This window comes from Ailuropoda melanoleuca, chromosome 16, assembly GCF_002007445.2.
Source record: "Ailuropoda melanoleuca isolate Jingjing chromosome 16, ASM200744v2, whole genome shotgun sequence".
NCBI classification, from domain to species: Eukaryota; Metazoa; Chordata; class Mammalia; order Carnivora; family Ursidae; genus Ailuropoda; species Ailuropoda melanoleuca.
Window position 1 is genome coordinate 79907543 of NC_048233.1, and position 27243 is coordinate 79934785.

Here is a 27243-nt window from a genome sequence, read left to right on the forward strand (position 1 = left end):
CACAAGCAGGGGGAGCAGCAAAGGGAGAGGGAGAAGCAGACTCCCCGCTGATCAGGCAGCCTGATGCAGGGCTCGATCCCAGGACTCTGGGATCATGACCTGAGCTGAAGGCAGACGCTTAACCGACTGAGCTACCCAGGTGCCCCAAATATGTATTTTTAAGATGTTGTTGTGGTAACTGGATAATCAGAGTACTGAAGAGGCATGTGAATGATCAGAAATATTTGCATATATATATATATATATAAAAGAATGAAAATCAAGGAAAGAATGGAAATAGGAAAATAGGAAACCCCATTGAGAACCTACTGGGTGTATCAGGCTTGGCACTTTCAGGCACAGGATCTCATTTAATTTTCACCACACCTCGGAGGTGGGTGTGAGGCTCTCCCTGCGTTTGAAAGGAGAGTGCTGAAGTCTGTAACTTCTCCAAGGTCACACAGCTAGTAGAGTAAGCAGTGGCCAGGCGAGATAACATTAACTGGACTTAGAAGGAAGCAATGAGGATAAATACTCAGGGATTGTAGACAGTGTTTTTAATGTGGCTGGGCCGGTTCCGGGCTCAAGGACACGGAGAGTCACTTTTCCTTGACTTCTTTCCTTGTACCAGCTCTAATGGAAGAGGAAAACCAGACTGGAGGGGTCTACTTCCACTTTCAGCCCTTCTCAACAGACCCAGCGGTGGTTCCCCTCATATTTGTGGCCCTCTTGCTTTTGTACTTAGGAAGTCTTGTTGGGAACATGAGCATTGGGCTCACCATCTGGTGAGATCCCTCTCCATACCCCGATGGACTTCCTCTTTGTCCTGGCCATGCTGGAGGTTGGTTACTCTACCAACATCGCTCCCCTGACTCTGGCTAGCATCTTTTCCATGGGGGCAGATGCTTATCTCTCTCCCTACCTGTGGGGCCCAGATGCTCTTCTTCATCCTTCTTGGAGGGTCTGACGGTGTCTTGCTTGCCGTCATGGCCTACGACAGCTATGCGGCCACCTGTCCTCCACTGCATTACAGCCTCATCATGAGTCAGCAGCTCTGTGGGCAGATGACGTCAGGTTCTTTGGGGCTGGGATTCCTGTTGTCGCTGCCTTTGACCATTCTGATCTGCCACCTTCCATTCTGCGGCCCCAACGAAATCTACCACTTCTTCTGTGACATGCCTGCAGTCACGCGCTTGGCCTGTGCAGACATGCATGTGCACAAGACTGCTCTCTATGTCCTCGGTGTGGCCGCCGTGGCAATCCCCTTCCTCCTTATCTGTCTTTCCTATGGCTGCATCGTGGCCGCCATCCTGAGGATGAATTCAGCTGAGGGCAAGCGCCGGGCTTTCTCCACCTGTTCCTCCCACCTCATCATGGTTCTCCTGCAGTATGGGAGTTGCACCCTTATCTACCTTCGCCCCAGCTCCAGCTACTCTCCAGAAGAGGGCTGGGCAGTGTCTGTTGTCTACACCTTTTTTTCACCAGTGCTAAACCCCTTGATCTATAGCATAAGGAATCAAGAGGTGACTGAGGCAGTAAGGAGACTTATGGCAAGAACGTTCAGGAAACCTTCCTAGAATAAACACTCCCAAACCAGGAGTAGGGGCATGATCTGAAGGACAGGAAGCTCCAAAGCAAACAGGAAGGAGTGGAGAGATAACTGTCTCCATGGCTGCCTCAGCCTGTGAAATGCTCATCAGTGTGAATTCCTCTGCTTTTTAGTGGATTCCGGTGAGGAAGCCCTGGATTGGCCCTGCCCACTTAGCCAGCGTCCTCTCTCACCATACGGCTTAGAATAAGGACTGGACAGGAGTGTCAGTGAGGAAAAGGACACATAGAGACACAGTAGCCATTGATACAACGGATGCTGTCCTGTTACCTGTTTTAAGAGCCTACATCCCTGATGGTACGCAGGCCCAATGGATTCACTTACTCGAATGCCTTTTGACCTTTCTCTTTGCCTGCTCAAGACCCATCTCCTTAATAAAGTCTGTCCGGCCACTTCTCTGACAGCGATCTTTCCCTTTTCACTAAATCACACTTCTTTTTATGTAACTAAGTTTCATGTGTTTTGGCATTGCCTTTATAAGTCTACAAGGCCCCTCAGGTAGAAGAAATGGCTTATTCTTTCTTCGTGTTTTCTGGTAAGTGCTGGGTACTTAGCCTTAAGGTTCAGCCACAAACTTGAGTCCTAACCTTGCCTCTACATAAAAGAGAGGATGGTGATAACAACAGTCTTCCTACCTTAAGGGGGTTGGATGGACGGTCCAGTGGGAATATGGATGTGTGAAAATATAATAGGAAAATACAGAAGAAGCCACGATCGTTATTTAAGTCCTCTGTCACTTGTTCTTGAAGGGCTTTTACTAAATTGTCCAAGTTCTGCCTTCCTGCTGGTCCAATCAGCCCTTCCCAAAGCAGTAGGGTCAGCGGCTTCTCATTGCAGCAGATGGGTCCATCACAGGGGAACCCCAAGCTATCGTAGGCAATGAGCAGGGCTGTTAGGGACATTGGTGGTGGAGACTAGATGGAGGATTGAGAGTAGGGAAAGGTATTTCCAAGACCTCTTCCTTGATCAGAGAAAAAGAAAGAATCCCATTCTCTCTTGATGTTTCAAGTGCACTTGGTGATTAAAACCAGACCCTTCCATATCTGATTGTGTTACATGTGAGAAAGAGGGGGAATATGGAATCCTGATGGCAAGAATTCCTGGGGCATCCAAGTATTTTTAGCTGTGCTTGTGTGAAGACTCAACAGATATTTATTGACAGCAATGGTGTTTGTTGGAATTAATATATTACTTCTCTACTTTTAATTTATTGTTTCCAATAGCTTCCACAAAATGTGTGAAGCAGCTTAAAAATGCTTCGATACAAATGTTAAAAACACATAGGCAAGAAGATGGGGGTAAAGGAAAAATTTAGGTGGGATTATAGAGAATATAGTAGTAAAATTCTATGCAGAAATCCAAACCATGTGCTCTCTGCAGTCTATATAATGGTCTCCTACAGGTATCTGAGATTTCTAGTGTCTGAGGAAAAGAATAAAATACAACTCAGTTGGAGAATTCGGAGTTCATATAATAATATATAGTAGAATTATGGAGAAATCTAACACTTTTTTGGGTTAAATCTCAGATGTAAAAGAATCTTTTCCCACAGTTTTTCAAAGGAGAATATTGCATATCTAACAACATGCCAGCAATTACAATAATAACACTAGCTATCATCTATTGAGCACTGAATAATGTGCCAGACATTGTTTAGGTGCTTAGTACACATTGGCTCACTTGATTTCCACAACATCTTATGAGATAGGTACCATTATTATCCATATTTTACACATAAAGAACTGAGGCTCAGAGAACTTAAGTAATTTCCCCAAGATCACACAGCTAGTAAGTGCTGTCACAGTCTGACTTCGGAGCCTGTGACCTTAACCACCATAACATAAGTAAGTATGACATGAATTTTCTAGGGTTAATTCCCCATGTAAGCTGATGGTGTGACATGTTCAAGTCACTTAAAACAGTTCTAGGAGGGATGATTATAGTCAAAAAAGGATCTACCTCTCAAATTTTCTAACTTGATTTTAGGGAATAAATCTAAACTATTAGAGCCTGATTGGCCAGCATGTCTTTCAGGAAGTACTCCACAAACACGATTTTACTCAACCAGGATCTGGATAGGAATCGGAGAAGAGAAAGACCCTAGTTATTGTTTTTATCCAAGAGTTGGGATACCTATATTCTGCATTAATAATGAGCTAAGAAGTTATGTGCTTACTACACAAGATTTAGACATGATTGATTTTCTTGTCTTTCATTACACCTCTGTCAGCATGCTCCAATTTCATAACGGTATTCCAATGGAATTAGATTTGAAGAGCACAAAATAATGTCATTATATTCTAATTTGATTTTATTTACTCATTGGTCTGAACCTACTGGAATGACTCCCAGTGGCATTAGCTATGCAAAGGAAGTGGCCTAGTATGCGCTGAATGTTTGCGTCCCCTCAAAATTTATATATTGAATCTAATCCCTGATGTGATGGTATTTGGAAGTGGCACTTTTTGGAGGTAATTAGGTCATGAGAGTGGAGCACTCATGAACGGTATTAGTGTCCTTCTAATAGAAATCCCACAAAACTCCCTAGCCTCTTCCACCATGTGAGGACATAACAAGAGCGTGGAAGAGGGCCCTCACCCAACCGTGTGGCACTATGATCTCAGACTCCAGCCTCCAGGACTGTTAGAAATACATTTCTGTTGTTTAGAAGCCATCCAGGATCTGGCACATTGTTCTAATAGCCAGAACTAACTAAGCCATGGCTCTACAGCCTACCTAGTTTATAGAAGGTAGTTATTTAAGAAAACATTCCTTTTTTTAACTAAAAATATCAGGCAGGCTGTAACTCAGCCCTAGGTGGGCCCATGTGGACCCCCAAATCTTCTTCTTGTTGTTCATGAAAATTGACGGAACAGATTGAGTTAGGACATCAGAAGTCTTGGTTTAAAATCCCAGATCAGCCACTAACCAGCGGTGCAAACTTGCACAAGTCAACCCACCTCAAGGGATTGTAGAGTTGAAGCACTAAACATTGACCAGTAAGGTATTATAATGTTAAAATGAAATATAAATGAAACTTATCACAAATTATATGGTCAACGTTATCATCCTCACCGTCCCCTTCCTGCTGATCACTGTCTCCTGTGTCTTCATCATGGCCGCCATCCTGCAGATCTGCCCGGCGGAGGGGAGGCACAAGGCCTTCTCCGCCTGCTCCTCACACCTGACTGTGGTCGTGCTGCAGTACGGATGTAGGAGCCTCATCTACCCGTGCCCCAGCTCCAGGTACTCTCCAGACAGGGGCCAGGGAGTGTCTGCAGTTTACACCTTCATCACCCCTGTGCTGAACCCCTTGGTCTACAGCATGAGAAATGAGTTGTTTAAGGATGCTCTAAAAAAAGAAATTATAAGGCTCTGGCGGTTCAGAGCACATTGACTCTTTCTGGATATTCCTGATCAAACAGTTTTTCCTACATAACAAAAAAAATTGGATGAAACTTATACAAGACTAGAAGCCAAAGGGGAAGACACTTAAATTTCAGGAATTGTTTTAAATTCCTAACTCTTCCTCTCTTTCTGCGTGTCTGTGTTCTGTCAGTGAAGGCAGTGTCTTCATCTGCAAAGTCAGCCTGCTTGGAAGGCCTGTTGAAAGGATCATCAGTGAGGTTCTGGCTATGAACGTACTTTGCGAACTGCAGCAGACAACCTGGGTCTCATTTGGATTCTATTGCTCCTTAGAAACAAAATCCATTTCTTGGTTTTCCTAAAATTTATTTGAATTATTTAGATGACTGCGTGCTAAGAGGGCAAATGTGCCAAGTTCCAATAGCACCAAGATCTTAGGATTCTCAAACGCTACTGAGAGCAAGAGTTGCCATGAGAAATGGTATCATCTTCTTTTCTAGAATAAACCAGCATTTCCCAAAATGGTGGTCACTTTTAAAGGCCCACATCCCTCAGATGGCATGGGAAAAAATGTCCTGGACAATTAAGCGTGGGAAAAGTGCATATTTTACTTTCCTCTTGAAGATTCACAATCACATTATCTGGGATGTTCTATCATAGAACAGTCTTTGTAGGGTTTGGGTTTCCCTAAACACTGATCACTCTTCCTTCCCTTCCTTTTCTTTCTTTCTTTCTTTCTTTCTCTTTCTTTCTTTCTTTCTTTCTTTCTTTCTTTCTTTCTTTCTTTCTTTCTCTTCCTTCCTTCCTCCCTCCCTCCCTCCCTCCCTTCCTTCCTTCCTCACCCAATTAACTTAACCTGATCAAAATAATCTTCCGTGAACACTCTTAGGGAAATGGTTGTGTGACCAACAGTGGATATTTAGGGAAGAGATACCAGACAGAATGGTGCCTCAGCTCTGAATGAAATGAGTCTGTTGTAGCAGAAGCCGGGCTGTAAAGTAAAACACACGAGCAAATTGAAAAATGCAACCCATTCATTCACTCATGAATGTTCCTGGATATAAATGCTTGTATGTATATTTTAAAATTTGATTGTTACTCAGGTAAGTTTGACCTAGACACTAAAAACTTTCAAGAAAGAATAGTGAAAGCCAAATGACTTCATGATTTGTCTGTAGTGAAATTCAGATCTCACCAGTCCTGATCTTTAAAGGCTTTTAGCAAGGAAAACGATCTTTAGGGCCATGCAGTGTTTGCAACAGCATCTCTCTGGTTGCTCTTCCTAAGAAGTGAGATGTAGGTCAAGATGAAGGTCAAGGGCTTCTCTGTCAACAGCAAGATTCGCTGACCCCCTCGTACCATACAGACACATTTGCCAACTATGCCTACTGTGGTTTGTGGTTGCCTGTGGGAGAACTGGATTGAAAGTTGGGATCAGCTGGACGCACTCAGTGAATCACTGGGGAATGTGAAGAGACCATCAGGGGAAAGAGATACATTGGTCATAGACATCACTTCATGGCCTTCTTGGATGCGCTCACTTTTCCAAACTCCCTGGAGTCTGATTCTAGAAGAAGGGTAAGAAGGTGACTCAAGGCTGATAAGGCTGGTGCTATTTGCTAAGGAGTCAGTGGATTTTTCTCTCCGTAGCTTCTTAAAGATGGTATCCATTTAACACCTATAAGGCACAAACACATTAAATTTGGCAAAGAGAAAAACCATTGTTAGGGTTGCCAGAAAAAATAAGAGAAAAATAGACAGAAGAATTGGAAAGAGAGAGAGGAATGGAATTGAGAGAAATCATGAATGAACTACTGCCACATTGCCCGCGACGTCCCTCGGAGACATCTGTGGCTCTGGCTACAGTGGAAAGAGTTCTGGACTCCAAAGAAATGGAGTCCCAACTCAAGCATGGCAGCTGGTCCACTGCGTGGCATTCTGGGGCTTTCCACAAGGCAATGAAACCGTGAGCACAGCCACCTGAAGGCCACCCACTGCCTGTTGGTAGCTTGTGGGCCGCAGCTCTCACCTTCTGCTCTAGAGCAAACAGTTCTGTTGGCCCTTCTCTGAGGGGCCACCTGATCACTTCTCCTTTCTGAAACACGTTCCAGGTCAGTATAGATACCGTGAGACTTTCGAATGGCTGGTGATTGTGTTTCAGCAATTGTTTTGCATTTGTCTTTCTAGATTGCTTTGACAACCTCCTGCCAAGTTCTCTCTCTCTCTCACGCATACACACCCCTGCAGGCCTTCATTTTAACAATGTTCACGGGGTTTTCAGAGTTACTGGTTCTCGAAAGGAAAGTTTTAGGTGACACATGAACCAGCATTTAACCAGCGTTGTTTGTATTTACTTAAAAATGAGAGATTACAAAGTAGAACTGGTATAATACATGTTGGTATGTAGCAAAAAGTAAGTTGAATATAAGTCGAGAAAAACATTAAGTAATTCATACCAGAAACTCAGACAAAACGTAAATCATGAAGACTATTTGTTAATGCCTGGAGTTTGGGAAATGTTTTTCCTACATTTTATAAAAGCCTTAACCAGGACCACTATCAACTGTTGGTATAAAACAACTTAGGGGTCGCCTGGGTGGCTCAGTCAGCTAAGTGTCTGACTCTTGGTTTCAGCTCAGGTCATGATCTCAGGGTTGTGCCCCACACTATGCCATGTGATGCAATACCTACTTGAATTAGTCGCTCCCACTGAGGACCTATGTGGTAGGGATGGAATGACAAGTAATATAATAAACACAGTACAGAGTGTTAGATGCTGTAGCTCGGGTGGGGACAAAGCCACCACAGAGCATGGAGCAGGGAGTGATTTCTTCCTTTTTTGGAGGTGGGTAAGGGAAGGGGTGTATATCAGAATATGGCTTCGTTTAACAGGTGGCACTTGGCTGAGTTCTGAAGGATTCCTAGAATTTGTCTAGGTGCACAAAATGAATCTCTATGTGGATAAATTAAAACTGCATATCTTTTAAGCTCTTTCAAACTTGGAGACTAAAAATTAAGCAATAATTAGAATATGGCAAAGTCTAGTAGCAATTAAACCAGTTTAGAATATCAAGTCTCCAAACAATTCCTATTTGTGTTGAAACATTGACCTACAGGGGATGGTCAAGTTAAGAGCTAAGCTAGCCTCTTGGGGCTTTATTGAACCAAAGCTGGCAGGGAATTCCCCAGAAATGAGATGAGAAGAACTGAGAGCTAAGAGAGAACCCAGAATTCTGTCTCTGCAAGACCCCTTTTCCCTTGAGAAGACACAGCAGGGAAGGATTAACAGTGTCTGGATGTGTGCTCCCCTCAGTGCTGGGGGGTTTCTCGGAGAGTCGGTCTCCATGATTCCTGAGATTGTTGAGAAGAGGATTCCACTGTGGCTTTGTTTAGCCGCAGGGAAGCATGTGGTTGCCTGGCTCTCCAGGCAGAAGGTAAGGAGAGTAAAGGAAGACCAGGCTGATTGAGTTGTTGTGTGGTCTAGATCCTGGGGAATGGACCAATGAACGTTACTGACCTTGGGATTCCCCAGTCCTGTGAGGGGATTCCTGGGGTGGAATTACAAATGAGTTGGAACATTTGTGCCATCTCCTGGAGCAAATGAAGTGACACTGTTTATGCCAAAAATTCTAACAACAAACAAATCTTCAAAACAGACAGTCCCCTGCTGAGGGTGAGAGAATAAGTCGGCCTCTCTCTTGAAGTGTGACCAATTTCCTAGGTTGCCTGAGAGTGGTGAGGAAGAGTTATCCAGCCTCCTTGTTGGAGGGGTACATGCTTTGTTGGGATACCCAAATAATATAGTGTAATCTCAGTTTCTGAGTTACATACTCAGTGCCTAGTTGATAGGAGATGCTCGATAAATACTTGTTGAACAAGCAAATGCACGAACAGTGCTGTTAATTACACCCTAGGAGGGAAGAAGGTAGAGGAGTACGCCCAGGTTTCATGGAAGAGGAAGGACTCTCTCCATGAATGTTCGCCAAGTCTTTGGAAGCAGCACTGCTACCACAGAAGAGACTCACCAAGGAAGATGCAACATTATTGAGGGTTTTTATTTCCTGGGTAAGGAGAGAGCTAGAATTCCCTGATTCAACCTTCAAGTAGCAAGGAATTATCCATCAGCAAAGGCAGAAGAAAGCGGACAATGAAAGAGAACTTTTAACTACAACCAAGCTCACAGGATTGTCATTTTTATACCATTAAGAGGACCCCAGAGGAGGAGCAAACTTGGGAGTGGAGAGTGGAGAGATTTCTCATTCACCAGTCAATACCTTGGATGAAGACACAAAAGGCAAGAATAATTTTTTGTTTGTATAATATATTTATTTAGCTTTCAATGCTCCTAAAAATAGAGTGCCTTCTAATAACACCCTAGCTACAGTAAGATCAGCCACTTGCACAATATTAAAGGTAAGAGTGAAACGGATACGGAGTTACTGGAGTTGAGGAATGATAAGCAGATGAATATAAAACTTAGTTTTGGGCTTCCTTGCAGCTAAGCCAAAAAGGGAAACATGAATTAATAGTCAAGTAGGATGACGTATATGTGTCCATTAGAGAGAAATGTGTGTGTCTGGGGAAGGGTGTGGGGAATGTGTTGTGAATTCAGGTGAGTCTAAGGAATGAGAATTAGAATTCCTTATCTAAGGAATGTTGAACATCCCTTCTGTAATCAATGTGATTGTGTATTGCAGTGGAATTCACTGTAGTTTTTAAGACATTCTACACAGAGAGCCTTTCTTTAAAACTTCTTTGAAAACCTATTGATGTTCTGAAGAAAATTTTGAGGGATATTGGGTGATATTGAGGGATATTGCTTGGGGCATGTGGCTTCAATATCTGATCTCATATAGCTATCACTGGGCATTAGACCAGTTAGAGCTTTGAGAAACATGTTCATTAAATTTGTAGATGACAATGGGAGAGAAATTGATTACTTGTTGGAACAAAGAATTGCAATTCTCTGTAAGATCTTGATGGGCTGGAATGAGGAGCTAAATCTAAAGGGTTGGCTTTAAGAAGAGATGAAGATAGGGGCGCTGGGATGGCTCAGTCGGTTGAGCATCTGAGTCTTGGTTTCAGCTAGGGTTGCGGTCTCTGGGGTCGAAAGATGGAGACCCACGTCAGGCTTTGCATCAGCAGACAGTCTGCTGGAGATTCTCTCTCACTCTCTCTGCTCCTCCCCCCACTCCTCTGCACACTCTCTCTCTCATTAGAGTAAATAAATAAAATCTTTTAAAAAAAGAAGAGATGAGGATAAAGAAAAATAAAGAGGGGAAGGAAAGAAGGAAAAGAGGAAAAAGAGCGAAGGAACACAACAATAAACTCAGCCCAAGTCAAGAATGTGACATGTCTGGAAATTAACAAACATATAAACAAATACCTAGATTTAGCACAATCTTGGTCTTTATCATTGGTAAGTGTGCAGACTTTGTGGCCATATCTGGATGTTCATCCTGGTTCCAACAATGACTGGCTGTTATATAACTTCAATTTCCTTGCTTCTCAAATGAGAATTCTGAAAATCAATCAAATTTTTATAACCAAAAAAATAAACACATTTTTGGAAGAAAATTCAAAAAGTGGAGAAAAGCATGAAGAAAACTGTATGGTGAATAACATATCATAAGAAAAAAGAAAAAGAAAAGAAAACAGTAATCACCCATTTCTCTGTTAAAAACTATAGAGTTTACTGTTGCCCTTGATGCTGGTAACATAACTGGTTCGGGCTATGCATTCAGTTTTGCCTCTTTGTTTTCTTCATTTAACATCATATTATAAGCATTTTCTTACTTTATTAAACCTCTTAATTATAACAATTTTAATGGCAATATAATAAATAGTTCATCATATGAATATACCCCAAGTGACTGAAATGTTACTTTTTGTTAAGCACTTGTTTTGTTTCCTTATAAAGAATTATTAAGGCACACCATACACATCTTTGTGAGTTTGGCTCCATATTCCAGGCTGCTTCCTTAGGGTAGATCCTTCAGTGTTGGGAGTACTGATTCAGAGCATATGACATCATTTTTTTGGGGGGGGGAGGTAGGGGCAGAAGGAGAGGGGAGAAAGAATCTTTTTTTTTTTTTTTTAAAGATTTTATTTATTTATTCGACAGAGATAGAGACAGCCAAGCGAGAGAGGGAACACAAGCAGGGGGAGTGGGAGAGGAAGAAGCAGGCTCATAGCAGAAGAGCCTGATGTGGGGCTCGATCCCAGAACGCCGGGATCACGCCCTGAGCCGAAGGCAGACGCTCAACCACTGTGCCACCCAGGCGCCCCGGGGAGAAAGAATCTTAAGCAGGTTCCATGCCCAGCACAGAGCCCAATGGCTGGGGCTCAATCTCGCAAGACTGGGGTCATGACCTGAGCCAAAATCAAGAGTCAGATGCTTAACTGACTGAGCCACCTAGGCGCCCCAATGCATATGACATCTTTAATCACTTCTTGAAAACAGCTGATTATCTTTGGGGTGCCTGGGTGGCTCGGTCGGTTGAGCTGCCCGCTCTCGATTTTGGCTCAGGTCATGATCTCAGCCCTGGAACTGAGCTCCTTGTAGCCTCTGTGCTCAGTGGGGAGTGTGCTTGAGGATTCTCTCTCTCCCTCCCTCTGCCTCTGCATCCCCCCCAACTCTCTCTTTCTAAAATAAATAAATAGATCTTAAAAAAAAAAACAAAAACGGCTGATTATCTCTCCAGAAAGGATATGCTTAGTATCAGAGTGCTAAAATGAAGATTATTATTTCTACTTTAAAAGTACTGTCATTGGCACTGATAGGGCCTCAGTAAATCTCCAGTGTTCATGTCAATACAGAATTACATCGTGCCTGGCACTGTGCTCTGTCTTGGGCATTAATGAAGAATGGGACCCAATCGTCCTGCCCTCATGGAGCTTACAGTCCACAGAGGGGACAGAAATACACAAGTGAACACAGAAGCAAACACACTGTTCAGGAATGGTGAGATCCCTGGTTACAATAATAGTTGCCCCCTTAGTGTTTAATTCACGGAGATCAAATATTTGGGGTTGAGGATGTGCTGACTATCCTCACTCACTCTGCAGAGAGAGAGAGGCAGGCAAGTGTGTGCTCCTACTCTTGCTCCCAGAGAAGGATTTAAAAATTTCAAGGAACAAGACTCTCAGAAACTGATGAACTTTTTCCTACCATGATTCCAGCCATCTCCTAGCCCTCCTACCCTACGTAAGGCTGTGCCAAACAGATGACCCCACAGGGGCAGATGCATTTAGGAAGGGAAAACACTTTGCTTGCAAAGCATGCAGGGTGTTAGACTTTAAAAAGACTGGCTTGTCAGACACAAAAACCCAACAAATAGTCAAAGGATAAAACTGCAAATCAGCAAGACTACTAAGGTTGTTTTATTCTGTTTATGGTAGAAAATAACATTCTTACATGATTATCATATTTTCAAAGGTCATGACACATCTTCAGACATCAGCATAGCAAAAACAATAAAAATACATTCTTTGGGGCATCCATAGACCAGCCAGGGTGATCTTGTTTTGTTTTAACCCAGGATGCAATGTGGTCCCCTCCCCCTTCTTACTGTGGTATCATGAATTGCTTCATCATTGGAAGAAAGGCAAAGTGTCAGTTTTTGTTTCTGCAAGAGATGTGGTATGGTGTGTGTGTGTGGGGGGAGGATAAGTACTGTAGTGCTTTTTTTTTTTTTAAAGATTTTATTTATTTATTTGACAGAGAGAGACACAGCGAGAGGGAACACAAGCAGGGCGAGTGGGAGAGGAAGAAGCAAGCTCCCAGCAGAGCAGGGAGCCCGATGCAGGGCTCGATCCCAGGACCCTGGGATCCCGCCCTGAGCCAAAGGCAGATGCTTAATGACTGAGCCACCCAGGCGCCCCAGTACCCTAATGCTTTTTATGCTACTCTTCATTCTCCTGCCAGTACCTCTCATTGGCCAAATTCAACCAGAAACCACAGAGCGAGGGAGACTGGCTAATATAGTCCCTAGTGACTAGCCTTGCATGGGGCAGAGCAGGGTGGAGAGTGGATCTGGAGAGCAGACCTAGAATAACAACAGCACCTTCCTTTGGCAAATTACTAAGAGGAAAAGCAGTCTCTGAAAGTGACAGAAATGGAAAAGTGAAAAAAGATGGGAAAGTGTCCAGAGAGGTAGGAAGAGAGTCTGGGTAGAATAGCGTTATAGAGGCTACGGGTGAGGAATTTCAAAGAGTAGGGAGTATCTGACAGTTTCAAATGCGATGCAGATCAAGTCAAAAGTAGCTGTTGGATTCAATGATTTGGAAGTCATTGGTGACCTTTTTGAGAGCGGTTTCAAGGAGTAAGATGGAAACTGGATTGCCTGTGCTAAAGAAGGAGTAGGGAATGGTCATAATGGGAAGGAGACAGGGAGGCATTGGAGGGTGATGTAAGATTGCGGGACTGTGTTATGGATATGTTATAGGTCCTATGTTGTAGGTCCGGCGCTAGTGAGGATGGTGATGAACTGCCTCCAAGTAGCTTTTGTTATTTCTTTCTGTGCGGTTGGAGGCTGGGTCAGCTACAGTTAGTGAGGAAGGAGGTGGCAGAAGGGAAGACTTGAAGAGACCAGGGAAATTTGCACTAGTCTTGGTGGGGACCAGAAGGAGGAGCTCTTTAGAGGACTGCGGTCAGTGCTGGGATTGGTAATGCTCCTTTGTTGTGGCCCCCGTCGGCAGGATTTTGTAATCTTTAGTCCTGCTCAGTCTGGAATAGGTATATTGGATATTCGAGAAGGTAGCAGGGTTGACAAAAGGTCAAGGAGCCAAGCATAGTGGCAATATTGACAAAAGACTAATGGAAGAAATGAACCATAGGTCTTGGTTGTTGGGGATGGGAGTAAAGCCCAAAGGAGGCTTATCTGGGGCAACTGGAAGCATCGAGGTGGTCTTGAAGAGGTGGAAGAAGAGAAATATTAATGATTATTGCTAACAGTCATGGAGAGTTTACTAGGGGCCAGACACATTTACTCCTCACAACAGTCTTAAGAGTTTTGTCCTATTGTTATTTTTATAGATAGAGAAATTGAAGCAGAAAGCTTCAATGAGTTGCTCTAGGTCATACTCTTGGTCAATGGCAGATCAGGGATTAGAACCTAGATGGTCCAGGGGCACCTGGGTGGCTCAGTCGTTAAGTGTCTGCCTTCGACTCGGGTCATGATCCCAGGGTCCTGGGATGGAGTCCCACATCAGACTCCCCGCCCCACTGGGAGCCTGCTTCTTCCTCTCCTACTCCCCCTGCTTGTGTTCCCTCTCTCGCTGGTTGTCCCTCTCTGTCAAATAAATAAATTTAAAAAAAATCGTAAAAGAAAAAAAAGAACCTAGATGGTCCAATCCCAGAGGCTATGCTCTTGAGAACTAGGCAAGGGATTAGGGAGTAGAGAGATTTGTGGTCTGGGTATGGTTTTCTGTGACTTAAGATATCGGTGCTGATGCAAACAGATACTTATACACCCACATTCATGGCAGCATTAGTTACAAGAGACAGAAGGTGGAAACAATCCAAGTGTCCATGACCAGATGAACGGATAAACAAAATGTGGTACGTACACACAATGGGCTACTACTCAGCCATAAAACATAAAGGAAATTTGATATATGCTCCCACATGGACGGACCTTGAAAACATTATGCTTAGTGAAATGAACCAGGCACAGAAGGACAAATATTGCATGATACCACTTGTGTGAAGGTACCTAGAGCAGGCAAACTCAGACAGAAATTAGAATGGAGGCAACTAGAGGCTTGGAGGAGGACCTATGGTGAGTCATTGTTTAGTGGATACGCAGTCTTTATTGGGGATGATAAAAAAGTTTTGGTTATGGATAGAGGTGATAGTTACACAACATTGTGCATGTATTTAATACCCCTGAATTGTACACTTACACATGGCTTAACTTCTTAATACGATGCAATGTACAACAAAAGACTGATTTAGAAGCGAGCTGCAGAATTTTTTTTTTCTTTCTTTCTTTCTTTCTTTCTTTCTTTCTTTCTTTCTTTCTTTCTTTCTAGATTTATTTATTTGAGAACNTCTTTCTTTCTTTCTTTCTTTCTTTCTTTCTTTCTTTCTTTCTTTCTTTCTTTCTTTCTTTCTTTTAGATTTATTTATTTGAGAACGAGAGAGAGAGCACGAGTGGGAGGGACAGAGGGAGAGAGAATCTCAAGCAGACTCTGCACTGGGCATGGAGTCTGACGTGGGCTCCATCCCACGACCCTGAGATCAGGACCTGAGCCGAAACCAAGAGTCAGACGTGTAACGGACTGTGTGCACCACCAGGCGCCCCAGGTGTGGAGGTTAGCCTGGAGGTAAAGATGTTTGGGGGTTAGGAGCTCTCGGAAGGGTGAGGCCAAGAGCTGAATGGCTCACCCAGCACGAGCTCTGTGTCCTGACGTTAATCTATCCTCAGGGGGCAGCACGGTGCCATCAACAGGCCCAATGCACTGAACACATGGAGACTGCAAATCAAACCGGGATGATTCACTTCCACTTCCGCCCCTTCTCCAAACTCCCTGGGGTGCAGGTGCTGATTTTCGTGGCCTTCCTGATCATGTACCTGGTCAGCATCAGCGGCAATGTCTCCATCTCTCTCATCATCTGGATCAGCCGTTCCCTGCACACCCCCATGTACTTTTTCTTGGCCAACTTGGCGGTCCTGGAGATCTGCTACTCTTCCACCATTGCCCCTCTGACTCTGGCCAGCGTGCTGTCCCCAGAGAGAGCCCTCGTCTCCCTGCCTGGCTGTGGTACCCAGATGTTCTTCTTCATCTTCCTGGGCAGCGCCGACTGCATTCTACTAGCTGTCATGGCCTATGACAGGTTTGTGGCCATTTGTCACCCTTTGCGTTACACCCTCGTGATGAACTGGAAGTTGTGCGTCCGGCTGGTGCTGGGGTCTCTGGTGCTGGGGTTCATCTTGGCCATGCCGCTGACTGTGCTCATCTTCCAGCTCCCCTTCTGTAGCAGCAAAGAAATCAGCCTATTCTATTGTGATGTACTCCCTGTCATGAGACTGGCCTGTGCAGACACCTGGGTCCATGAGGCCACTCTGTTTGTGGTCAGCGTCACGGTCCTCACCGTCCCCTTCCTGCTGATCACTCTCTCCTATGTCTTCATCGGGGCCACCATCCTGCAGATCCGCTCGGCGGAGGGGAGGCACAAGGCCTTCTCCACCTGCTCCTCGCACCTGACTGTGGTCGTGCTGCAGTACGGATGTGGGAGCCTCATCTACCTGTGCCCCAGCTCCAGCTACTCTCCAGACAGGGGCCAGGGAGTGTCTGTGGTTTACACCTTCATCACCCCTGTGCTGAACCCCTTGGTCTACAGCATGAGAAACAGAGAGCTTAAGGATGCTTTGACGAGAACAGCGATCAGGTTCCTGTTTTCCTAAACACAGCGAACACTCTGGATGTTCCTCTCTGACCCCGCTGGGGAGAAACAAAGGAGCGTGCTTCCTGAAGAATGAGGAGGTGGGAGCTAAGAGGCCATGGGATTTACACTGTTACTTCTTCCTGGTTATATTATTTTTGAAAAGTCATTTTTCTTTTCTCAGCCTCGGATTCTTCATCTCTAAAATGGGGATGAAAATGCCCACCAGACTTCAATCTGGGGTAGTTTTGAGGCCCAAAGTGAAAATACTTTGTGATTTTAAAGGGAGATGCGGCAGTGAATGTGGTCCTTGCTTATCCTCACCATCACGTGTAGGGTCCGTGTCCAGTTCTCAGGCTCTTAGCGGGCTCACGTGTCGGCACATGGGCAGAGCCAAGAAAAAAATGCACATTGAACCGGGACCATTGCAACCACTCTCTGCTGATTCCTGGGGTACAAATGCTGAGCTTAGACCCTTTCAAATTCTCTTTCATCCTACACTCTTCTTCCTGGGAACGGTGATAGGCAAAGCACTGGAGTTGTGGTTCCTTTTTCTTACCTTTATACCGGGAGCTAATCTGTCTCCATCACAATCTCTGACTCTATTAGTTGTGAGTCTGCATCTCACTCACTCTCCCCGTGCCCGTCGGGTCTCCTCCCCATTGTGTCTTTTCTGTGTCAGATACACATGCACACACACACACACACACACACAGTCACTCACGTCTTGCATTTCTCTCTGTCCCTAGCTGCTAAAGTCTGAATATTCGTGTCCCCCCCCCCCCCACCAGGTTCATCTGTTGAAATCCTAATCCCCAACCGGACAGTATCAGAAGGTGGGGCTTTGGGAGGGAATTAGGTCACGAGGATGGAGCCCTCAAGAACGGGGTTAGTGCCTTCATAGAAGAGACCCCACAGAGCTCCCTGGCCCCTTCCACCATGTGAGGCTACAAGAAGCCTGTGACCTGGAAGAGGTTCCTTACCCAACCCTTACCTCTGACTTCCAGCCTCCAGAAGGGTGAGGAATAAATTTCTGTTGTTTACAAAGCCGCCCAGTCTATGGTACTTCGTAAGGGCAGCCCAGACGGACAAAGACACGACGTGTACATATGGAAAGATTGCTTTTTTAATTGAGCCTCTCTGGGTAGGAGAGGGGTAATGTGGGTTCAAATCTGGATTCCGGTTGAGGAAAGCTCGTTCTGTGGAGATAAACACTGGCTGGACACCATGAGGGGAAAGGACTCGCATGTGCTATGAGCAGGGGGGTAATGGTTTAGGGATGGTCCCTGTCTCGGGGTCATGCATCAGAACATAGTTTGCTGTCTTTTCATAGGGTGAGGGAAGCTCGTTTATTCCTCTACCCGTTGATTAGTGAGTGATGTGTTGGGGTGCTGGGGGGCTCCGTCAGTGGAGTGCACACCTCCTGATCTCAGGTTGTGAGTGCGAGCCCCACACTGGGTGTGGAGCCTACTTAAATAAAAGTAAAAAAATTATGAGTGATTTATTCATTCAACAACATATGAGAAGACAGTACACAACTCTTTATTGACCTCTGCTATGTACTAGGTACTCACCTGCGGTAGGGGGAGCAGGAAGTGGAAAGGGAAGTATGAGGCAGCTCCAGGCTGGAAGGAAGTGAAGTCTCGCAGTGTTTAAGGACACAAACCAGGACAGCCCACAGGCAACTGATACAATGCTGTGTGCTTCTAGAGGAATCAGGGCAAGTGTGATGGGGGAGGGGTGTTTGAGCTGCACCATGGAAGCGTCCAGGTCTCTCTGTGTGCAAAGACCAGCAGGAAGGGCATTTCTTTCTTTCTCTTTTTCTTTCTTTCTTTTCTTTCTTTTTTTTTTTTTTTTTAAAGATTTTATTTATTTATTTGAGAGAGAGTGTGCGCCGTGGTGGGGGGACGGTGGAGGGCAGGGGACGGTGGAGGGCAGGGACGGTGGAGGGCAGGCAGACTCGGCTGAGCCTGACCCGGGTCTTGACCTCATGACCCTTAACTGACTGAGCCACCCAGGTGCCCAGGAAGGGCATTTCTGAGGGGGGAATTGTAAGGGCGGAAGAATGAGCTCTTTGTGCCTCTGTTTCCTTATGTGGAAAAGTGTAACATGTCTGCTACATTTGTTTCTTTTCTTGTTTCTTTTCTTTTCCTGAAAATGTATCACGGGTTTAGGAGGCAGAAACAATGACTAGGATTTGTAGTACACGAAACTGAAATGTTCCTGTCTTCCTCTGAAAGACAAGAATGGGGGCGCCTAGGTGGCTCACTTGGCTAAGCGTCTGCCTTCAGCTGGGGTCATGATCCCAGGGTCCCGGCACGGAGCCCCACATTGGGCTCCCTGCTCAGCTGCTTCTCCCTCTGCCTCTGCTCCCCATGCTTGTGCTCTGTCTCCCCCCTTCTCTCTGTGTGTGTCAAATGAATAAATAAATCTTGAAAAAGAAAAGAGAAAGACAAGAACCGCAAAGGATCTTCTTTGGTTCACTTATGGACACTTGCTGCTCTTCCCGTAATTAGGTCAGTGTTATCTGCATGACGCGAGTCTTGTTGAGTAATTGGTGTTTGGGAGAAATGAACTTTCTATGGTCAAACAAGTGTGAAGAATATGGTGCTGATCAAACCCAACCAGTGGTTCACTGCAAATGCGCAGTCAGACTACAGACTGAAGGATGCGTTTCTCTTACATTTTCTGAACCCTATCACCACTAAACTCTATCACCACTAAACTCACCCTGTTGAAACTGTCGAGGCTGACTGGCTACCAAGAGGGGGGTTTCACTAGTGACTGAAATAGTCCAGGGACTTTTCAATGCCCCCTGCTCCTGGAGAAAAACAGTGTCGTTATCATGGGTTAGTAGGCTTCTTCTCAAGTGATTACATAAGAGAATTAGTGATTGCCCATTTATCCTCACGAAAACCCAGGGGACAGATGCTATTGTTATCTCTGCTTACAGATAAGGAAACTGAGATACGGGGAATATAAGTAACGTGCTCAAGGTCACACAGCCAGGATTGGCAGAACGTGGGATCTGGTGTGGATGGTGTGGTTTCAAAGGCCAGGGAGCAAAACTACCTCTCCCAGCAAGCTATCACTGTACTACGGGAACTTGGGGAGATCCCTCCATTTTTCTGTACTTAATTTCATAATAAAACAGGGGCAATAATATCTACTCTATTTCCTCAAATTATTGTGACATCTTGGGGGGGCACAGAAAAACTGTAAAAGTACAGTAAAAGATTCAGCATTGTTAGTTTAATATCCAAACGGAGGGGTGCCTGTGTTGGCTCAGTCGGTGAAGCACGCAGCTCTCGATCTCGGGGTTGTGAGTTCAAGCCCCACAGTGGGCATGGAACCTGCTTAAAAAAATAATATCCACATGGAGAAATATACGAGACAGCTTATTTTTTGTTATAAACATTTAAGGCCATAGTGACTCCCTTGCCTTTCCCTATGCTGTGTTTATCTGTTCCTCTTGGCAGGTGTTTCAAAGATGTTGGAAAAAACAAACATGTCTTTTGCAGCCCTAGTAACCACAGGCTCCTCTGGGTGAGGCTTCTTTTAAGGCCCCAGGGATTGAGGAGTTTATATAAACATAAAAAGAAATGTATAAGGTTCAGGTTATTTAATTGTCAAGCCAAAGGCACAGGTGTATGGCATCTGGAGGTTCATGCTAGGAAAACATCTGAACAACATGGTCTAAGACTTCTTTGTAAGACGTGCCTGGGTGGGTCAGTGGTTAAGCATCCCGCTTGATCTCAGCTCAGGTCTCGGTCTCAGGGTTGTGAGTTCAAGGCCTGCAATGGGCTCCACACTGGGCCTGGAGCCTACTGCAAAAAAACAAAAACAAAACAAAAAAAATCAGTTGACCACTGGTATATGGGTTTATTTCTAGGGTCATGAGTTCAAGCCCCATGTTGGGCTCCTACTTAAAAAAAAAAAGATACCTTTGTAAATAAAACCTGTTATTTTAAACTGAATTCAATGACACAGAGCTCATTCTCCAAAACACATGGAGGTGCAATTGCATTTCGTTTTAAGAGGTAAGATCCAGGAAGGGTCGTCTTTCTTCCTCAAGGAGGATTCCCAGGAAGAGAGAGAGAGAGAGAGTGTTAGTAGCTAACCATTCCTTGGTTTATTCTCCAAATATTTGCATTCCACTTACTTCATAATAGCCCTGGAAGGTGAATATATTGGTTTGCTGCTCTTAAGCTGTTCATGGTCTAGCCAGGGAGAAAGACGGGTAAGCAGCTAGGGACAAGACAACACAGGGTGGGCTTTAAAAAGAGTTCTGAACACGTTCTATTGGGGGCAGGCAGGCAGCAGGGCCTAGGGGCCGCCCGAGTGAACGAACCAGAGGGTTCGGTCTTGAAGGAGGAGCAGGGGTCTGCCAGACATGAAATGGAAAAGGGGACTAGCAGGCAGAGGTAGGTGGGAAATCCTGGGCACATCTGGCTCCGAGAAGAGGTGGGCATTTGGTGAGGCTGACGATGGGGCTGTGTGTGTCATGGAGTGACAGTGCGTGGGGCCGGGGCCAGATGGGGCAAGGGCCTGAATGCCATTCTAAGAGTATGGACTCCCTCCTCTTTGTAACGAGAAGCCACTGAGGAGTTTCAATCAGAGGAAAGACGTAATCGAGCTGTCTTAGGGGAAGATTCCTTTATTAAATTTGGTGAACATTAACTGAGTTCCTCATAGATTTTTGGCCCTATGCCTGGGTCTGGGGCCACGTTGGTGAAGAGAAGAGACAAGGCTGCTGTCCTCACAGAGTTTACAGAAGGTGTGTGAGGCAGACACGTCTGGGGGACACTTAAGTCACTCCTAGAGGGTGAAACATTTACTCTGAGGCCTGGAGAATGTATCAGAGTTGTCTAAGACGGATATGGGGGAGAAGAGAACTCTAGAAGGTGAAGAGCATAACTCTGGCATTAATTTGGGATTTGACCTATGTACTGGGCAGCTAAGAGATGGCTCCTGGCCTTCCTTCTCCTGAGTAATCCTCTTACCCTTGAGTGTGGGCTGTAGCCAGTGAGTATCCTCTAGTGAACAGAATATAGCACAAGTGATGGCACACCTGAGATGAGGTTACAAATACACCTTGGCTTCCATCTCTCTCTCTGTCTCTTACCTTCCTGCTCTGATGGAAACCAGCTGCCATGTTGTGCACTGCCCTATGGAGAGGCCTATATGGCAAGGAATCGGAGGGAAGCCTCTGGCCAACAGCCCTTGAGGTACTGAACCCTGCCAACCACAGGGTGAGCTTGGAAGCAGACCTTCCCCAGTCAAGCCATCAATGAGACTGTTGCCCCAGCCGACACACGGTCTCTGGAGTCTGTGAGAGTTCATGAGACAGAGGCACCCAGCTCAGCTACACGGGGATTCCCGAATCACAGAAGCCAGAGGATAATAAAGGTTTGCTGTTTCCAGCTGCTAGGTTAAGGCTAATTTGTTATGCAGCAGTATCTAAGCAGTACAAACGATAAGGGGGAGAAAACCACAGGTCAGTGTTTATTCTCCATCCCTCCCGTGCTGGGGAAAGGGTGCTCTGGGGAACAGAAAGGACCTTCCCCTTAAATTCTCTAGTTCCCCTCATCTCTTTCTACTCACACCATACTTCGAGGTGCAACAGCCAGAAAGTGGTCTCGCCTGTTCTGCGGCAGGCTCTCGAGGTCTAGATGGGGTAAGACTCAGTCCTTCTCTCCAACGGGAAAAGAAGTAGGCTCAGAGGGAGGAGAGAGAAGGAAGTAGAGCTCCCAAATGCCAGGATCCTCTCTTTGGTTTGTTTGTAAAAGTGAAATTAAGTGTTGGCTGAATTCTATATAGCCAAAATGCACACGTGATCTGGACTATGTTTAATGGGGAAACAGCCGCACCAGGACAGAGTAGATGGGAAACCAAGTTCCACCGTGGGGCAGAAAAACAAAAATACATCAGAGAGAAGGGGCTCTTACTGAGCCTGGAACCTTAAGTCCTTGTCCACCTACCTGGAGACCCTAGAGTCCCCTTGGGCTCAATATCAGAGTCTTCTTCACCAGCCCCTGGACTCCCCTTGCCCAGGTCCTGTATTCCAGTTAACTTGACTTTTTCCAGTTCCTTGTATACAACTAGCAGGTGGAATTGCCTGTCAGGGAGGAGCAAATATTAATACGCTTATAGAAAACGAACAAAATAGGGTTCATGCCTAACACGAATTTTAAAGAAGGCTTGAAGTCCGTAACTGCCTTCAAATGGAACGCCGTAATGAAAGATGTCTGCCGAAGTGTCCTCTCCTGGGTTCCTGGACTCTGACTGCACTTAAGAGGGCTCTTTACAGTATTTTTAATATTCAAAAAGTTTTAAGAGAAATCATACAGTCATTTCTGTTATGGTCCCATAGGCTAGCCAAGAGGTTATTATATTTTTTCTTCATGGAAACATCTTGTAGGAAATCAAATGACTTTTTGGTTTCCTAGTTTTATTGAGATATAATTAACATATGACATGGTGTTAGTTTAAGGTGTACAGCATAATGATTTATCTATCTATCTATCTATCTATCTATATAGTGCAAAATAAGTTTAGTTAACATCTGTCCCCTCACATAGTTACCATTTTTTTCCTGTGATAAGAACTTTTTTTCTTGTAGAGATTTTATTTATTTATCAGAGAGAGTGAGAGAGAGTACAAGCAGGGGGTGCANATAGTGCAAAATAAATTTAGTTAACATCTGTCCCCTCACATAGTTACCATTTTTTTCCTGTGATGAGAACTTTTTTTCTTGTAGAGATTTTATTTATTTATCAGAGAGAGTGAGAGAGAGTACAAGCAGGGGGTGCAGCAAGCAGAGGGAGAAGCAGGCTCCCCAATGAGCAAGGAGCCCGATGCGGGGCTCGATGTGGGGCTCGATCCCAGGACCCTGGGATCATGACCTGAGCCGAAGGCTTAAAGACTGAGCCACCCAGGGGTCTCAAGAGCTTTTAAGATCTACGGTCTTAGCGACTTTCAAATGCACAAAACCTTCTTGTTAACTCTAGTCGCCATGCTGTATATTACATCCCCGGGACTTATAACTCGCAGTTTGTACCTTTCGGCCTCCTTCATCCATTTTGCACCCCTCCCTCTGGCACTGACCAATCTGGTCTCTGCATCTGAGTTCGAGGAATCCAAATTTCTGATTACTCAGTAAATATATTTTGATGAGGATACAGAATCTTTTGAAATAAGAGATCCATGAATGAAAACAAAGACAATAGGATGTTCTTGATCTTGAAAAGGTTGGGAACCACTAGTTTCGACCAGCCCCCTATGTCGCAAATGAGAAACTAGGTTGTGTGATGTGAAGTGACAGCTGTCGTGTGGCAGAAACTCTGCCTAGAACCCAGGCCTCCCAGCTATGTGTCAGCAATCATTCTACAGCCCCATAGCAATGCTCCCTTCACGGAAAGGACAGATTACATTTCTTAAATGTTTGGATAAAGGCAAGGAGCAAGAAATAGTGGTGGAAGGTCCAGGGGAAATTTCTGTTTTGTATAGCAACAAACAAACAAACAAACAATAGTTGGAACTCGCCAACCAGGAAGATGCTTCCTTTAGGGTGTCTGGAAAAATTGTGAAATAATGAAAATGGAAAAAAAATTTAAAAAGATTACTAAGTGTCAGATGGCATGCTAGGCCTTTCTGGGTTATTTGCTTTTATTATTGATCTGTGCCTCCTATGGTCTTGTAACTACTTTACAATTCTGTAAAGTGTAGAAAACTGCTGGTAATACAAATAATTCTTGTCCATAGAGATGCAAATGAAATCTTTCTGATGCAGGTGCCATTGATCTCCTCCCACCCCCAGAAGCCAGTTTTGCGTTTAACATACCCATTTCGGCATTCCTGATTGCCTGTGTGTGTTCTTTGGGTCCTTCTCTAAACAGTTTTTTGACACCTTAATGGTTCCCTCATTAATTAATGAGTCAAATGAAATCTTTGATGTGTGTTCATTTTATAGTTGTCTGAGAGTCATGATTTTATCTTTTTTTTAAAAAAAGATTTTTATTTGAGAGAGTGAGTGAATGAGAGAGAGAGAGAGCGCACAAGCGGGGGGGGGGGCTGGAGAGAGGCAGAGGGAGAAGCCGACTCCCCGTCGAGCAGGGAGCCTCGATCCCAGGACCCTGAGCCACCCAGGCGCCCGATTGTATCTTTTCAAAAACAATTAGCTTTAACGAGGAGGCCTTGAATGTATCTTTGCAAGCGTTCAGGCAGAAGGTGATGGCCATCCTCGATCCTTATTCCAGACTCCTATGGCCCTTTCTAGACTTTAATGTAAAGGGTTGTTCACATCTCTGTTTCCCTCAGGAGACTCTCTTTTCCTAAGGCGCGGGACCTAGCTATCCATTCCCACTAATAAAAATTTAAGGGAAGGTGGGATTCGGTTTCTGACTTACTCACCTTTTTCACTTATGACACCAGGGGGCGCAGAAGCCTACTCTTCCCAAAGTCGGGAACCCACCAAGGGAACGCCCGGGGTGGAAGGAAGTGTAGCTTACAGGGAGGATCCGGGCTGAGAATCATAGAGTTCATCCACCCGACCGCTTACAGACCTATCTTTATGGGAGCGATGACGTCAGCATGGAGCAAGCACTAAGATCGCAAAAGAGGGCAAAGTTCTGTTAGAATTACGAAAATATTTACAACCTTTTAACCTGAATACATAGAGCACATTCTTTCCCTGACTTGAGAATTCAGTCTTCGGACTGCCTGTCCCACTTCCTGAGAGCCGCCCCGCACTGGATAGCTCATTGGTTCCCAAGGAGGAAGACGAATGGGGAAGAGGGAAGAGAGGGTGGGGTGGAGTGTAGGGGGAGGGGTCAACGCGGAAAACCCGCCCACCTTGCCACTTCTGGGACACCTCCCACCTGGGAACCTACCCCTTGCAGAACTGAGAGGGCTTCAGCTTTCCAAACAGAGATACACACATCTCCATCTTCCCACCCTGCGCTATGCGGTGCGACCAGTCATTCTTCCCTTGTCACCCGGGCCTCACGGCACACCGAGGTGGGTATTTACTCTNTCCCTTGTCACCCGGGCCTCACGGCACACCGAGGTGGGTATTTACTCTAACTTATGCACGCTTAAACGGAGTCCCCCGGAGAAACGGCGACTTCCCCAAAGTTGTACACATTCTTAGGAGCAGGTGCTGACTCCAACACTGGACTGCTTCCATTTCTCGGAGGAGTCCCGAGTGCCAACAGTGTCAAACCCAAATTCTTCGCCCGCACCTGCCCCGTTCCGTCGCATTCCCAGTTATTTCCTCTAGGAACACGCCCCCGGACGGCCAACTCCGTCACTCGGAGCGCTCTTCTTCCCGGCGGCACGCCTGGCTCTCCCTCCCACCTGCTAGGCGCAAAGCGCATCGCCAGAGTTCTCCGTTCGCGGGACGGTGTGGGGCTGGGCCCGGCACAGTCCGATGCAGCCGGTGAACGGCGGTCGGGCGGAAAGCGGGGGCCTTCCCTTGGGCCCGCGGGCCCGGCCCTCCCCCGGACTTCCCCGCCCCCGAGGGGCCCGCAGCGCCGGTAGCGGGAGCTGTGGGGGCGGTGACCGGCTCGGGCCCTTTAAGGAGGAGCGCGGGGCGCGGCCCAGGTGAGGGGCGGGCCCGCCGGGCGGATCTGCGCTGCGCGCCGGCGCCGGCTGGGGAGCCGGATTTGGAGCGCTCGGCGCCGGCGGGGCCGGAGGGGGCGGCGCGGCGGAGCCTCCCGTGGCCTCGGACGCTCCTCCTAGCCCGCGGCCGCCGCCCGCCTCGGCCTGCGGCTCCAGCTCCTTCGCCCCGGCCCGGCCGGCCGCCACTTCCGGCCGCTCACCTGGGACGCGCTCACCTGGGACGCGCTCACCTGCCTCCGGGCGCCTGGGCAGCAGGATGAAGGACCGGTTGGAGCAGCTGAAGGCCGTGAGTCCCGCCGCACCCGGGAGCTGGCGGGTCGGGGGCTGCAGCTGCGAGGGAGAGGGCCTTCCCTTTGCTCCCCACATCGGGGCTAGAGGGGGTCCCCGCGCGAGGCCTGAGCTCCCCGAACTCCAGCCGCATCCGCGCCCCTTCCGCACCCCCCTCCCCTCCTCTTCGGGGTCATGTGCCGGTGATTCATCCCTGGGCTGCGATTTCCGTGGATGCCTTTGTCTCTCCCCCCGCCCCTCCCCCCAAGCCGGGCAGTGTCACTCCAGAGCTGGGGTCCGCGGGTGGGGGCTGCCTGAGCCCAGCGGGGGTTCTCTGTGAGGTCAGAGGTCACTTCCACCTGCTGCCTGGCACTATGCCCAGGATCAGCCTCCTACCCTCCATGTCTCCCTTTGACGGGCGTCGAGTCGGGCTGCCCCTCCCCCAGGAGCAGCTCAGAGTTCCTGGGTGACCTCCTGAGCTGTGAGCTGGTCACGTGCCAGGATGGGCCCGGCTCCCAGCCATTCCGAGGTCTATAATTATTAATTTCTCCCTCATCCTCGGGACAGCTGGGCAAAAGATCCGAAGGAAGACCGCCTCCTGTCCTACTGCACAAAAGCTTAAAACCTCAGGCTACTTACTCTTCTGAGCGTCTGTTTCCTTATCTGTCCAGCGAGGGTGATCATACTTGAGAGATTTGTTATGATATCAAATGACATAATGGGACTTGATACAGAGAATTGTTAAAGCGTGGGTTTTTGAATCATTGACTCATTCAACAAATAATTACTGAGTACATTCTATGGGGCGGGTCCTGTGCTAAGCCCTGGGGATTGGGTGACCCAGGCTCTGTCTTGATGGAATTTTAAATCTAGCCTTTGATAGATAGGAAGCAGTCCGTCTGCCTGGGAGCTTATTAGGAGAACGAAGCCTAGGCCCCCGCCTGGACCTACAAAATCAGTCTGATTACTCACGAATCTCCCCAGGTGATGCAAGACCACATTCAAGTTTGGG

At 46.3% G+C, this 27243-nt stretch overlaps 2 protein-coding genes, 1 long non-coding RNA gene and 1 pseudogene across 18 annotated transcripts in view; 3 read left to right on the plus strand and 1 right to left on the minus strand.

Annotated features, from left to right (window-relative positions):
• LOC105242248 (olfactory receptor 10V1) overlaps positions 1-18690 on the plus strand; it is a 79820-nt gene extending 61130 nt beyond the window's left edge. For 9 of the 11 annotated variants that reach the window (XM_034645805.1, XM_034645800.1, XM_034645802.1 and 6 more), the window contains one exon: positions 15385-18690. In XM_034645805.1, the coding sequence (XP_034501696.1) occupies positions 15385-16365 (981 nt within the window). In that variant the 3' untranslated portion in view covers positions 16366-18690. Of the gene's footprint in view, positions 1-5785; positions 9249-15384 lie in introns of those variants that run through there. The other 2 variants (XM_034645808.1, XM_034645807.1) reach the window with 2 other exon arrangements.
• On the plus strand, positions 129-5027 carry LOC100483797 (annotated as a pseudogene).
• Positions 18691-19952: 1262 nt separating the features above from the next.
• On the minus strand, positions 19953-26404 carry LOC105242246. Of its 5 annotated transcripts, none has more exons than XR_002144680.2 (4): positions 26195-26404; positions 24756-24947; positions 22325-22461; positions 19953-20170 (listed from the first exon to the last, which is right to left on the minus strand). It is a non-coding gene; the product is annotated as an uncharacterized LOC105242246 (long non-coding RNA). The 5 variants fall into 5 exon arrangements; XR_002144681.2 differs by having other exon boundaries at positions 26180-26318; XR_004621376.1 differs by lacking the exon at positions 26195-26404 and adding an exon at positions 25701-25854.
• The window catches only part of STX3 (syntaxin 3), a 42923-nt gene continuing 41797 nt past the window's right edge, over positions 26118-27243 (plus strand). For both annotated transcript variants that reach the window (XM_011237699.3, XM_011237700.3), the window contains exon 1: positions 26118-26250. In XM_011237699.3, coding sequence (XP_011236001.1) covers positions 26221-26250 — 30 coding nt within the window. In that variant the 5' untranslated portion in view covers positions 26118-26220. The remainder of the gene's footprint in view (positions 26251-27243) is intronic.